Below are 14852 nucleotides of genomic sequence, written 5' to 3'. Positions count from 1 at the left end.
TAGACGAATCTCATTGAAATCGCTATATCAAACTGTGGCTCATTAAGGGAGTTCCGCTGCTAAATCAAAATGAACAGATTTTCATGAAACTTTGTAGAAAAGTTCAAATTAGTGATATAAATTGACTGCCAAAATTTCAGAAAGCTGAACTAACTAGTTATTTAGATATTAAATATTTTATTAACATGGACTCTTATGGGAATCGATGAATTTTCAAGATTTTTCAGTTTTTATTGTCCTATTACACATAGAGGTAATAAACAGATGTTAATGAAATTTTACAACAATACATCTTAGCTGCCCAGAAAAATATTGTTAAATTTTTGAAACGATGCACTTGCTCGTTTGAGTAAAATAATTGATAAGATAAAAAAAGTTTACAATAATTGAAGTAATACAGCACGTAGATGTAGTAAATGTGTACTAGTGATATAACATAAATTTTAAATTGTTGTATTTAGTTATCTAAGTGTGGTATAATAGTGAAAAATATTTATTCTTAATTGAAAAAAAAATTATTTCACTAATGAAGGTAGTACTTTGTTTGGGATTCGAGACGAATGGCAAATACTCGAGTTCCAAACATATGATTTCCATCATTTTGTTTATCGCTGGTAAAACGTCGTGCCGGTGGAGTGCAATCCTATACCAATACCTCGATTGTTGCGAGCCGTGATTCTCGAGCGCCGCGGACGAGTCGGAGCTGCGTGATCGAGTCGTGATCATGGGATGCTGCGTGTTTCTCCAACATGTTATTCTCCCTCCTGTTATCGGAGAGAGATTTTTGGAGCCATCCCTTGCTGAGGGAGCCCAGTCGGCTTTCTGCACTCGCTATCGCCTCTCAAACTTTCCGCTCTATAAATTTCTCGCTTGCGCGACTCGTCGTGCGAAGTTTCATTAAAGAACATTAACCGCTCGCCAAAACATTGTAACGAGCTCATCGCTTTCCGTGTGACTACTTATTGTGTGCCGCGAACATTAGGAGGATCGATGAGTGATTTGCTCGCGTGAGTACGTCTGCCTCGCGGACTTTAGTACGTCGCCCGCGGTCAAGATTTCCGATCCGACGGGGCGTACCGGTTTACGCTCGGCAAGATTTCCGTCGCGCCTACACATGGCAGCTCGATAACGTACTCAACACGAAGATTTCCGCTCGTCTGGTTACTCAGTCGCTCCTCCGTGTCTTCGCAAAGTTAATTATATTGTGAAGTTGGTGTGTAAATCAAAATAAATACATTTTTGTCAATTCAAGTCTGAGTTGTCTTTCTATTAATTATCTGTGCACTCGCCTAGTCCTCCAGCGGATTCACGGATTCGCGCAACGATCACTACGCGCTCATTACTGAGCGGTTCCGGCATCTCGCGCTAACGATCGCATTCGCTACGTTCTCGCGCGAACATACTTTATAGCCGAATTTTTTTTTATATTTACTATTATTAACTTTAGACCATATACAGCAAAAAAAAGAAGGCAACAAAATAATCATTTGAATATTTTTCTTTACTTAAACTCCTGCGCCACTTGTCGGGCCTGAGCAGAGGAACTCTCTTAATCGCCCAATACAATAAAAAATTTTTTAAAGATAAATTATTTAAAACCTTTGATTAATTTAATAAAAGTCTACAAGTAGTCACAAATAGGGACATTTAACTCAGTATATTTAGACCGAACGTATCCAGGAGACGAGAATACGGATGAGATAGTTAAGGACAGAAAGCGCAAAGTAAACAGCGTTCTCTTTCATTCTCGATCACTCTCTTCTCATTAGAAAGAGCGAGGTGAACACTTTCTATTACCTCCCTCTATCTATCCAATCCTTACTTTTCGTGCCTTACGCTCAGTCTAGATATACTACGTCTATGATGTAATTGCTGTCCTTTCTCTCATTTCCTTGGTGTGTCGGGAGAGTCGCATTTAACACTGCATTAGTATTGATCGGCACATAGAGTGTTGATCCGTCGAAAATCATACATCGTGAAACTGTTGTCCTTTCTCTCATTTCCTCGGTGTGTCGGGAGTGTTGCATTTGTCGGCGGGCAAGCATCGTGATTACATATCTTACAGTTATGGTAGGCATAATAACGGTGCATTGATCGGTACATGGATTGTTGATCCGTCGAAGATCGCACATCGTGAAATTGCCGTTCTTTTTCTCACTGCCTCGGTGTACGGGAAGCCGCGGGTGTCGAATTTGTCGGTGGGCGAGTATCGTGATTATAAATTAACCTGGCTGCGATTTAAAAAATGACAGGAAAAATCCGATTTTACCGAAATAATTCGATCGAATAATTTTAAACGCACTTGGCCGAATTATCTATTTTACAAAATAATAAATGGATATATTATTTCGGACATTCCAATCAATATATTTCCGATAAACTGTGAGCGGAATTTTTGTCTGCTCAATCGTAAATATCGATTTGTTACTTTTCCGATGGACAATCCGAGCTTCTTTATCGGAAATTTTTCTCAGTGCTGTGAAAAGAAATAACCGTAAAAGAAACCCTTTACACAGATTGTTTGAAGACAAAATGGTTGGAAGCTAGCTAAATATAACGGCGTAAATACACACACCATAGTAAAGATAAGACGTAGAAGCAGACCAAAAATGTTATTTCTTCACTTTTTTAACAAGCGACCTTCAATTACATCTAGATTTTGGAGATTCTTGAGCTTTAATTCGCTATAACTCGACAAATATCCGGTTGTCCCTCTATTTTTATGTTAGATTCGGATTTAGCCCGTCAAAAATACATAAAGATAGATAGATTTAGTCCCTAGGGTACTTTTATTTTTTTGTGGGCCTGTCTAATTAATGTTACAGACGAAACAACTTTCTTTGCAGTGATTTTTGCAGATTAATTCTGTAATTTTATTTTATTCATAGATCTTAAACTAAGATACATAACTTTAAACAGTGTTAAATAATTTAGCGGTCAGAAATAATATATTTTCAATCTTACAACTTTGTTCTAAATTAGCATTAATATTAACATTAACATTTTCATCCGCTTAATGAGTTGATAGTGGTATAAACTGAGATAATAGCCATGAACTCAAGCGCGCCGTATGTTGGTACACTGCCCGACAACTATTCATTTTTAAGCACCTTCTCGCGGGGTAAGGAGGACGTAAATTTCTCTCAATCTAGTGATTATTTTGCACTGATCAATAATTAGGTCGATAAATATGTCTAGTCAGCTGCTGCCGACTGACGACGCCATGACTATTTCTTACATTCCTCTTACTTTATGAAGCGTGTTTAAAAATGAATCGTTATTGGACAACGTACATACATTGGCATCAAGTAAGGCGTTGGCCCATCTCACTCTGTCATGTTTATGCACTCCTTTTTCCATAAACCGAGTACAGTTTTCAATTGTATCGGACGATCATACTCTTCTTGACTGCTGTTCTATATAAACTTATTATTACACTCTTGACCCACAATACGGAATTTGTAACGGACCGGTTTATCTCTATCTATTTAATAAATCCTGGTACATGATATAAGTCATTTTTATTTAAATTTTACTTTCTTTTAAATTGTAAGCATGTAAATACGTTCAACTGTCTTTTATATAGATATTTCGATATTTGTGCTCTTTTTGACATCTAAAAATAATTATTTTATCGGTTTTTTCTGATTTTCCTATTTTTTCGACTCGGAAAAAAAATAGTTTAACTAATTTTATGACTTGACTTATCTGATACAATTGTATTACTTTATTGTATTACTTTATCACTTAATTCATTGTTATAATTGACTTGCGTTTTAATTTATTAATTTATTTTAAATACTTATAAGAAATTATTTTTAATACTTATAAAGAAATTATATTCTATACATTCGTCAAAAGTTTGGAAATGCTTGCGATTGTCTCGTATTATAAGAAAAATTGAGTAAAAAAGTCATTGAAATGTTTTTAATGTAGAACCCTGCACACAATTTTTATGGAAATTAGGTCTTGCTCAAATTATTAAAAATTTTGGTATAATGTTGGCTTTACTAGCGGATTCTGATGTTGATAATGAAGGGGAAAGGAGTTTTAATAAAATTTTTCGCTGAACATCGTATCTCGGACATTGGACAGTTTGAACACAGTGAATCTTATGCATAAGAATTTTTTTAAACAGATCCAATAAGACTAATTTTTTTAATTTGAAAGAGGAAGTTTTAATCTCAAATCCCCTCTTCCTAGAATCTGTCAGTAGTTTATTCATTGATTTAATAGTCACCAGACCAGAAAAGTTTTAAATTACGTTTGAAAATCTTTTTGCGGGCGAACAATGATGTTTTGTCACGAAAACTGACAAGTGACGGTCATCATAGATAGGAAGGAATATATTGAAAAAACACATAATATACTTAATGATGAGCCACATACAAAAAAAATAGACAATGATTCAATAAAAAAGTTGACCTCTAAAATTAATCAACTAATTAAAGTTTGGCGTGACAACAATATCATTGATGGACAGATGTATAGATCTCTAAATCTAAATTGTACTAACGGAAACCTTCTACGATGTTATGAATTGTCAATAGATACATAATGAAGATTTTTCTTTACGGGTTATAGTCTCAGCGATTGGTAGCCCTTTGTATAATATCGCGCGTTACTTACACGACATCTTACAACAGTCCATTTCTAAACTGCGATCGTACATAAACGACAGTTGGTTTTTTGTAAATAAGAAAAAAAACGTTAATATTAAAAACAACTTTTATAACTTGACGTCACTGCGTTATTCACAAATATTCCTAAAGAACTTATTGTTGAAGCGATCAAAAAACAATGGGCTGAAATCTCACCGTTCACAAAATTACAAACACAGCCATTCACACGCTGTTGAATTGATATTAAACTCTACAAGCTTTAAGTTTGATGGTAAATGTTATGAATAAGTATTTGACAATTTTATGGGGCCAATTTTGGCGGATATTGTACCCGACGACTAATTGCATGCAAAAATTTAAATTTGACGTTCCGTTTTTCTATAGATACGTGGATGATATTATTACTATCCTACTAAAAAATAAAATTAAGTATATACTTTCGTTTTTTAATAATTACCACGCACAAATTAAATTTACATATAAAATTGAAAGTAACAGCTCTATCAACTTTTTAGATACTGTGATCATTAGAAAAAACAACAAACTAATAACGAATTGGTATCCTACGTTTTCAGGCCGATATGTGAATTTTTTCTCAAGTAATCCCGATTACGTTATAAAACAAACACTATAATAATAAATTTAATAGACAGGGCAGTTTTACTATCTGAAAAAGAATTTCGTAGTATCAACTTGATTTTTGTGAAAAAAATTGTAAAAAATAGTTTCCCTAATAATTTGATCGATAAGTTTGTTAACAGACGTATTAGAAATTTTAAAAATCGTATAAATGACGAAAATAATAATATGACAAATGAAAACGTAGGATTCGTTCGATGCCAGAAAGTGTATATCCTTACCCTACATAAAAGGCATAAACGATGGTATAAGCCACCACTTAAAGCAATTTAGACTTAATACATTGTTTTCTGTCCCAAAGAAACTTGACATGTATTATTAAAAAAGGTAAAGATAGAACGGACTGTTCAAAGAGAACTGACGTGGTATACTGCATAAATTGTGCCACATGCAGTGTTGGGTAAGATACTTTTAAAATGTATCTCGATACAGATACAGATACTTATAAAAAAATGTATCTAGATACAGATACAGATACACAAATCAAAATGTATATAGATACAGATACTCAGATACTTCAAAAGTATCTCAGATACGTATCAGATACTCTTAAATTATTCAAATAAAAAAATCTGAAAAATTTAAATGTTTGTGCGCAACACGAAAAGCGCATTATAAAATAAATAATTACATTTTTGTGTTGCGCATAAATACCTGTCGCTGAACTCTTACTGTCTTTTCCGAATTTTTTATTTGTTTGTTAAGTTGTTGAGTAAACTTGCGTTTCTCGTCTTTTAAATTATATTTTATTGTAATAATAATAATATTAATAATGTATGTAATATGCACAAAATCTAATGATTCTATAGACTAGATAGCAAAGTTATTTCATACATAAGTACTATTTGCGCAAATCTAAATGACGCTATCGACAGTAATAGCAAATCAAAAATGACCTTAAAAAAACATTTTTTTCCCAATAAAGACAAAAAGTACGTGAAAATGTATTTGAAAATGTATCTGAAAATGTATCTGAAAAGCAGTTCAGATACTGTGTTTTGTATCTAGATACAGATACAAATACTCTAATTCAAATGTATCTCAGATACAGGTTCAGATACACAAAATGTATCTCTATACATGTATCTAGATACATGTATCTAGATACATGTATAGAGATACTACCCAACACTGGCCACATGCAATGCTTCTTACATTGGGCAAACTAAACGTTATTTGGAAACGCGAATAAAAGAATATAAAAATGACAGAAAAAGCATTCTGTAGTCAGCAAACATTGCATGTCATAATAAAAAAGCATGACTTCGATTGGCAATCTCCCCGTATTTTATATTGCGAAAAGACTAGAAGAAAAAGGGAGATTGCTGAAATGTTTTTCATAAAGAGGAATAAAAAGCTATCAATCTGCAGAAAGATACAGAACATTTAAACATCATATACAATGATGTAATCAAGGCCGTTTAATGTTTACTTTTTGGCATTCTTATCGTCCTAATGAGAAAAATATATTCAGTTTTTCTGTTGCCTTTAAATTTGCTTGACAATTTTTAAATTACGTTTTTAAATCACGTCTGTAACATCTTTTTAAATTATTTTACTGATTTGTACGCGTTGTAACTTATTTATACATTTGTTCGTTTTTTTAACAATGAAACAGTAAGTTCATGGATTCATTACCAGATTTTGCTCCTATTATACAAGTAAAAATTTTAAAAAGGTAACACTTGGGCGATGTTGATTAGATATACATATACTCAATGTGACCCAGCTATGTATTTTCCTCTTTTTCGTAAATATTTTTGAAAAAATGCGAAAAAACAGATTCACCATGTTTAATTAAACATTCATTATAACATATTTATGGAAAAAATTACACAGCTACTCATTAAAAAATAAAACTGTTTATTTACTGAGCCGTTACCTTAACTTTTACCTATTAAAAAGCTTCAACTAATTAGAGAAAGACAAGAAAAAAATACTATTCAAAAATTAAACATTAAATAAAGAAACAGAATCTTAACTTCTGTATATTAATAAGATATATTACATATATAATACTTATAAAACACTTTTAAAACATAACGTTATAACGTTCAATAAAATTAAAAAAAAAAAATTTAATTCACGTTTTTAAAATATTATAAAAATATTTGAACAGTAATAATGTTATTAAAGTTGTTTCTAAACATTAATGTTTAGCGAATAACTGTATTTCAAGACAAAGACTGGCAAAATTGTGGACGTGAGACTTACGTAAACTAAGGAAATATGAAAATTAATAGAAAAATTACATTCAACATTACACAAAATCCGTCACAGATTGAAACAGACAATCTTAAATTTATTTTCATGTTTAAAATATTTATTTATCAAATAATTAACTTACTGTACAATAACAATTTTATAAAGGCCGTATTCTAATAATTACTGCCAACACTAAAGACCTATAATTAACATACATTAGAATACATCTTTTATAAATTTTCATTATTACAAGTTAGATAATTTGCATATCAGAACGTAATTTTCTTCACTTACCATGTTTGCGTTAAGAAGCTAAAATCTGTCATCGTTCTAATTTCTGATCCAAAGTTTTTTTATGCATTTTGAATCTCAACATTCCCATAGACGCTATTTTAATAAAAATAAGTTCGGTTTTTTCAAAATTAATTTTATAATTATACAGGTATTTACTGGTATTAAAGAAATAAGAATAACTGCTACAGACAGAAGCTCTAAGATGTTGCACCGACAATTTCAATTTACTTGGTGCATCTGCTTAATTGTATTACGCTGTGTACATACTCAAGAATTTAATGGTGATCGTATCCAAATATCGCCAGCTTATGCCATTGCTTCAAAAGCCGATCTTTTGAACTCAACAACATGTGGAAAAGAATTGCAGAATTTCCGAGACGCTGTTAATCAACGACTATTGTGGAGTTTAAAAAGTAGGAAAAATTCGTAATCATAGTCGTATTGATATTAATCTATTAACCCATTAATAATTAGACCAATAAAGTTAGCAAAAAATAATAAAATTAAAAATAAGAATGAGGGATGAGAAACTATTATTGATATAAAAACCACTTTACAAAAATTAATTTTCTATCAAACGAATTTACGAATTAACATATTGCATATGTTTTATATACATTTGTGGCATTGTTTGAAATTAAAAGAATTTTAGATCCTAAAAATGACGAAATTTATGTTCTCAGAAAGAAGTACCACAAATATTCTACGAGTTAGATACATATCTGTTAATTTTTTTGGTACTTGTATCGAAAGTGGTCCCTTTCACGTCACTTTTTTATGAGTAAAGTCGCCAACAGCACTTTAACTTCAGTACTTTGGGTGTTTACGATTATCCGAGTTTAAATTAGTTCTACCAAAACCGAAAGGTATTGATAGATATAACTATCTATTATCTCTTTAATAACTCAATGCTATCCGATAAATCAAGTAAAGGGTGTAATCTACTTCATGCTACAAACGCTTCGAAATATTCCATGATTGGCCAAGTCGTAAAATATATAAATATTAGCATACACGGAAAGAATTTTCTCTTAAAAATTACTCTGAAAATGGTGGTAATTATGAGACAACGTAAGCCTAGAAAAATCTTACTATACTTTTGATAAAATTTACTAAAATTTTAATAAAATTTGGCAAAATTTTGTAAATTTTACTATACTTCTAACAAAATTTATTAAAACTTTGCCAAATTTTATTAAAATTTTATTAAATTTTAGTAAATTTTAGTAAATTTTATTAAAAGTATGGTAAAATTCTTAAAAGTTTACGTTGTCTCATAATTACCACGATTTTCATGGTAATTTTTAAGAAAAAATTCTCTCCGTGTATAAAAGCAATCATTCTTTATATAATATTAACAAACATTTAGCAATTTTTATACAGCATGATACTATACAAAAATCATTCCTCATATTTTTTGACCTAATTAATGAAAATTACATTATAAAAATAAGATTAAGAAACAAGTTACAGAAGATGTATATTGATAAAACAAAATTTAATAAAATGCAAGCATTTAAGAACTGCGAATTTTTGCAATTCTATTTTCGCAATAGTCCTTGATCTTATTTTTATAATTTAGCTGCTTAACATAACCGACGCGTTACGCATTGATATTAATGGAAGTATTAACAATAAAAACATTATAAGAATTACAATAAGAAGTAAAAGCTAGAATTTATTTGTTTTAAGTAAATAATGACATTCTAATTTTTATTATTAGTTTTAGATTCCAATGGTGGATATAAACCAGGTTTTCTTTATGGAAATAATTATTGGTTAGGCAGTCGTAGTCAATGTCTCGATGCGATGAATAGGAGACCTCTAATGATATCACCACAGAAAATATTAAATGACAAGCAGTATCGTGATCCGCAACAAGAATTTCCGCCTTTCAAAATAAATTACTTTGTCGCTCATTTTAAACACAATAGTACTTTTCAATATCACATAAATTTACTTCGCGAGGTAAGTTTATAAAATTATTACGTGATAAAAAGAACAAAAGGATATTTTAGCATATTTTTTTAACTTAGGACGTGATAACACTAGGACTCTGTCTGCCAGCATCGTGCTCTATAAATAATCTAAGTTTTATTTTGAAAAGAATATTATATGATAAAAGCATCTTAATGCACGACCTTTATTTCGCGGATCTTTATCTGATTCAAGTTAAAGATCTAGAAAACAATGACGAGTGGCTATCCGGAGGTGTATTAATTTTTATCTGGTATGTCTCAGAGAAAAAAATTACAATTAGTTTATAATACTATAATATAATAGTATATACTATTGTATAATATAATAGTAATATTAAGTAGCAATAAAATGTAATAATATTATAAAATTTTGTATCTTTTTTTAAAGAGTATAAAAAATAAGTAAAGAAATATTTTATTTACAGTGCATTTTTAGGGCTTTGTTTTATGACAACAGTCGGAACAATATATGATATACTGGTGTATCAAAAAAAAGTAAAAAATAATGAGAAGAACAAAATTGATAACAGTACGTGTATTATATAAAAAACCGCTTAATATTTTTATTTTAATAAGTTACTTTTAATTTTAATGTACTACAAAAATTATCTTGTTCATTTTTTTAACTTCTGGAGGATCGGCTTTTTTTGAATAATTTTTTTAGTTTTAATGGTAGAACATTTTTGTTCTTGTCAGCGATCTGAACTACGAAAAAAAAACGACATTACTCCATCGCCTGGGCTTCCGGTTGGGAAAAAAATGAGTAGTTATTTTTTTATTGTATTTAAACTTTATATTATTGATTATTATTGTACAGATATTAATATCTTAATATATTTTGTGCAATTAATAAATTGCTAACAAATTAACTTTGAATTGCATTAAAAATAATTCACCTATAATAAAACAAATAATTGAAAAATCATGTTATAATTGTTTTGGTGTTTTAGTTTCAATCACAAAAATGTGCAATAATAATTAAGGGATTCTATTTAAAAAATTTTAAATAATTTTAATATGATTTTTATATTATTATTTAAAATTAAGTGACGCGTCTACCCTTTTTGTTTATCTTGCTCTATCGAGGCAACGGAAAGATGATATCTGTTCGGATTTTAAGGGTCGATTTTTCCAACTTTTTGATATACTTACCTAAAAGGTAAACATGTATTATAAGCATATAAGCATTTATCTTTATTTTTTTCCTCAAATAAATAAAGACAGACACATATTTACCTGATAAATAAATTTATCATGGAGTTGGAACAACCGGCTTTAAATCACTCAAATATAAATATATTTTGAACGTCAAATAATTTTCTTAAAATATTTGTACGTCCACGGACATTTGAACAAAATAAAGACTAAAAACGGATGTCCGTATAATATAAATTTTTTAAATTTAATATTATTTTTAATTTTAAACTTGTTAAATTTTATATTAATGTAATACTAAAAATTTCAAAATATGATTTAGGTATCAAAAACATGTATAAAGGAAAAGAAACAAAATTAAATTCACCTTCACATTCAAAAAATATAATTGGAAATATATTAATATGTTTTTCCGCTTACACAAATACGAAAAAAATATTTGATATGAAATTAGATGACGAAACAATACTGGTCATTCATGGTTTAAAATTTCTAAATATGTTTATGATAATAATATTTCACAGCTTTTTTTTTTCATTAGATTCTCTCGGTGAGTAAAATTTTGAATATTTTTTTATTTCTTGTTTTTTGTTTCTTTTATGTTAATAACATTTTTTTTTATTCACAGATAATAAGATAGTGTTGTGGAGATTTATTGAGAATTATACTGGTCATTTATTTGATGTATTTATTGGACTTGTAAGTCCAGTCGATACTTACTTTTTTTCAAGTGGATGTTTAGTGACTTATTTGTATTTAAAAAATAAAGTACTAATTAAACCGATTCGATGCAAAGAGAAATTAACTGAATTCTGTATCTATATAATAATAAGATTTTTTCGGTAAGATTTTTTTAAACAAAATCAATATAAAATAAAATTATTGTATTAATCAGTAAAATAAAAGTCTACGTCTATGATATGTATGCAAAGTTTAAAAGTAAATTTTTTAATTCTAATATATAGATAAACAATTGCTAGTTTTTTGCATATTATTAATTCAAATTTTGTTAAGGTTGACACCCGCATACATGATGGTGTTAGGAATATTACAATTAAGCACCGCTTGGTTTGACAAGGTATCACAGATTTATATGTACGAGAGGTCGCATGAAACCTGCGCGAAGTACTGGTGGAGAAATCTATTATACATAAATAATTTCTTTGGTGTCGATGCAATGGTATAAACATGTTTAATGAAAACTGACTCAATAATGTGTTTAAATCTAAAACTCTGAAATTTTTATTACAGTGCATGAGTTGGAGTTGGTATCTAGCTAATGAAATGCAATTTTTTGTAATCGCTGTGGCAATATTAATTTTATCGACTGTGTAAGTAATCTATTATATTATAAATAGTTATATGTGTGTATTTTATGCTGCATTAACGGATAATGTGTTTCTTACGTATATATTTAAATAAATATATATTGTGAATTATAGGTACTTTTACGCTGCTGTTATGATATTGGGTGCACTTTTAATAGGCTCCATCATTTTTAGCGGTTATGTTTCATACATTTATACATATGTACCAACGTAAGTTAGTGAAACACTTTCTTTACCGAAAAATTACTTATAAGAACTTTTTATTGTTACAGATATGATGAAATGTATAGACTCCGAGATATTTTATACATCACACCATGGGCACGAATAAATTCATATATTATTGGAATAATTGCAGGTTATACATTAATAAAATTAAATAATAATATGCTGCTAAAAAGAGTTAGTATTATTCTGGTACAACGTATTAAAAAGAAATAGAATTTAAATAATTATGAATTAAACTAATTATTCATTAATTTTAAATCAATTAACATTTAATATAGTAATGTATAAATAACTACGTATTTTAATAATTTGGTATATTAATTTCAGGAAATTGTAATTTCGTGTTGGTGCATCTTTTGTCTTGCTAGCGCTTGTAACGTTTTCGTGTTATTTTACAAGCGACTCGAATCCGTTTTATTTATTGCTATCTATGTTGCTTTTCATAAAACAGTTTGGGCTATAGGTATAGGATGGATTGTAATAGCGTGTTCTACTAAACACGGAGGTTTGTTTATTTATTAATATTTAAATTTGTCTTTTCAAAACGATATATATTTTTAATGTGTAATACACACACAAATGCTATATGTATGTATATTTATCTTTGTTATAGGCATTATTAACAAGTTACTATCGCTTAAAATCTGGATCCCTCTTAGCAGACTCACATATTGCGTTTACCTTATACACCCTGTCATCATACGATCGATTAGATATTATAGTGAAACATCAATTCATTTTGAACTTATATCTTGGGTAAGTATATAAATGTTAAAAATTTTAATATTAAGAGACAAATGTATTAACTTCACTTGATTTTTCTGTCCAGATTGTTCTGTGTGTGGGGTACATTACGATCAGTTACGTTTGTGCTTATATATTGTCTTTGATGGTGGAAATACCTTGTATCCTGTTAATGCGAATGTTTATACCATATCGTAATAGGATGCATAGAAAAGTATTGTAATTTTGTATACAGATATATAAGATACTATGTAATGTCATATGCATGCTAGAAGTCTAGTATTATTAATATTTTTAAGTTAAGTATTATTTAAATGTTTTAAACGTACGTTTTAGAAAGAAAACTTTAAAACGAATATTTTAGGATTAAGAAAATGTTATATTAAAAAAAAATTTTTGTAGATACAAATAATGGAATGAAAAATTAAAGAAAATGAGAAACAAGTGCAATATGAAACAAAATAAATAATAATACACGTAATTGTAATCCCGAATATATCGTTGCGCGCGATCGCGGGCGGAAACGAAACAAATTCCTTCACTTTTAAGAATCTACAGAACTTTTTTGAAATTCAGATAATAGTAACACAAAAATAAAACAAGGGCGTTCGTTCTTGCTGGCAACCAGACTTCAACTTTGTTGTTTTATTTAGTTAAGCTCTTTTTACCTGACAACGTTCTTCTGCCGAAATTACTGTATCGATCGGTCAACACAGATGAACAGATCTAACGAGCGCAACAATATTATTGTTCATAAAATTTTTATGTTTATTAACATAATTTTATTAAGTTATCGGCAAATTTATTAATTGGAGATTTGGGTTAACGTTGGTAACGTTAAAAAGAAAGTTTGAACGAATAAAGCTATCGAATCCTAGAAAGATGCATTTCACTGAAGATTGACTACAGACAGAGCCAGCTAATACAAGTGGAAAAGATAAACGACTAATTGTTCTGCATATTGTCAATTCTGCATACTGCTGGTTTCGTTCTTGATAGAATTTTATGTTTTAAATTAAAGAAAAATACGACGGATTATCACGATGAAATAAATGGCGACACATTTATCGAATGGTTCAAAAACATTTTACCATCGGTTGACGACAATGTAGTTATAATCATGGATTTAAGTTCTTGTTACGTCCAGCCTTATAGGATTTTACTCTTTATTCGGTAGGAAGGATATTTCGGGAAGAATGGTTAAGGCAGGGAAGAACAAAACGTGTAGAATTCCCGTAGGCACACAGTTTAAGAGAGGGTATGTGCCTCGGGTCGAACGCACTTTTTATGACTCAAAAATATAGGTCAACGTGCCGATAGGCCCGCTATAACCCGTTTCGAGTCGTACGTCCGTCGGTCCAAGTTTCGAGTCAACGAATTGAATCGCTTTAACTCGGGATCGGACCAGGTGCAGTCTTTGTTCGGGATAGACGAGGTCGTTATTAATTAAAATAAATGATAAGGTTTCACATAAAATTAACAAAAGTATTTATTCTAATAACAAATAAAAATAAAAAGAAAAGAAAATACAAATAAACGCTGAAGTCGTGGTTTGACAATTTGTAATAACGGTATAATCGAAATTAAAATGCATAGTGAGTATGTATATAGTTGTACATACGTATAAGCTACATAACTTGTATTTTAAAACGAATATT

The 14852-nt window shown here is 29.8% G+C and overlaps 1 protein-coding gene across 1 annotated transcript; it reads left to right on the top strand.

Moving 5' to 3' along the window:
• Nucleotides 1–7907: 7907 nt before the first annotated feature.
• Nucleotides 7908–14506, top strand: LOC114254947 (nose resistant to fluoxetine protein 6-like). Its single transcript, XM_036283715.1, has 13 exons — nucleotides 7908–8173; nucleotides 9484–9728; nucleotides 9797–9990; nucleotides 10165–10268; nucleotides 11217–11444; nucleotides 11523–11736; nucleotides 11909–12074; nucleotides 12146–12225; nucleotides 12337–12432; nucleotides 12495–12624; nucleotides 12778–12955; nucleotides 13064–13206; nucleotides 13280–14506. Exons 1-13 carry the CDS (start codon nucleotides 7963–7965, stop codon nucleotides 13415–13417), a joined length of 2127 nt encoding a protein of 708 aa, XP_036139608.1. The 5' UTR covers nucleotides 7908–7962; the 3' UTR covers nucleotides 13418–14506.
• The last annotated feature ends 346 nt before the right edge of the window (nucleotides 14507–14852 follow it).

This window comes from Monomorium pharaonis, chromosome 1 (genome assembly GCF_013373865.1).
Source record: "Monomorium pharaonis isolate MP-MQ-018 chromosome 1, ASM1337386v2, whole genome shotgun sequence".
In the NCBI taxonomy this organism is placed as follows: Eukaryota; Metazoa; Arthropoda; class Insecta; order Hymenoptera; family Formicidae; genus Monomorium; species Monomorium pharaonis.
The sequence above is the reverse complement of the archived record's forward strand: the minus strand, read 5'-3'. Positions and strand labels throughout refer to the sequence as shown.

What these genes read in the sequence shown, in the direction of transcription:
- LOC114254947 (XM_036283715.1), top strand. Translation starts at nt 7,963, where the DNA reads ATGTTGCACCGACAATTTCAATTTACTTGGTGCATCTGCTTAATTGTA. An exon ending in TTTTTCATTAGATTCTCTCG is followed by an intron (nt 11,445 to 11,522) that starts GTGAGTAAAATT and finishes TTTTATTCACAG; the next exon opens with ATAATAAGATAGTGTTGTGG. An exon ending in ATAATATGCTGCTAAAAAGA is followed by an intron (nt 12,625 to 12,777) that starts GTTAGTATTATT and finishes TATTAATTTCAG; the next exon opens with GAAATTGTAATTTCGTGTTG.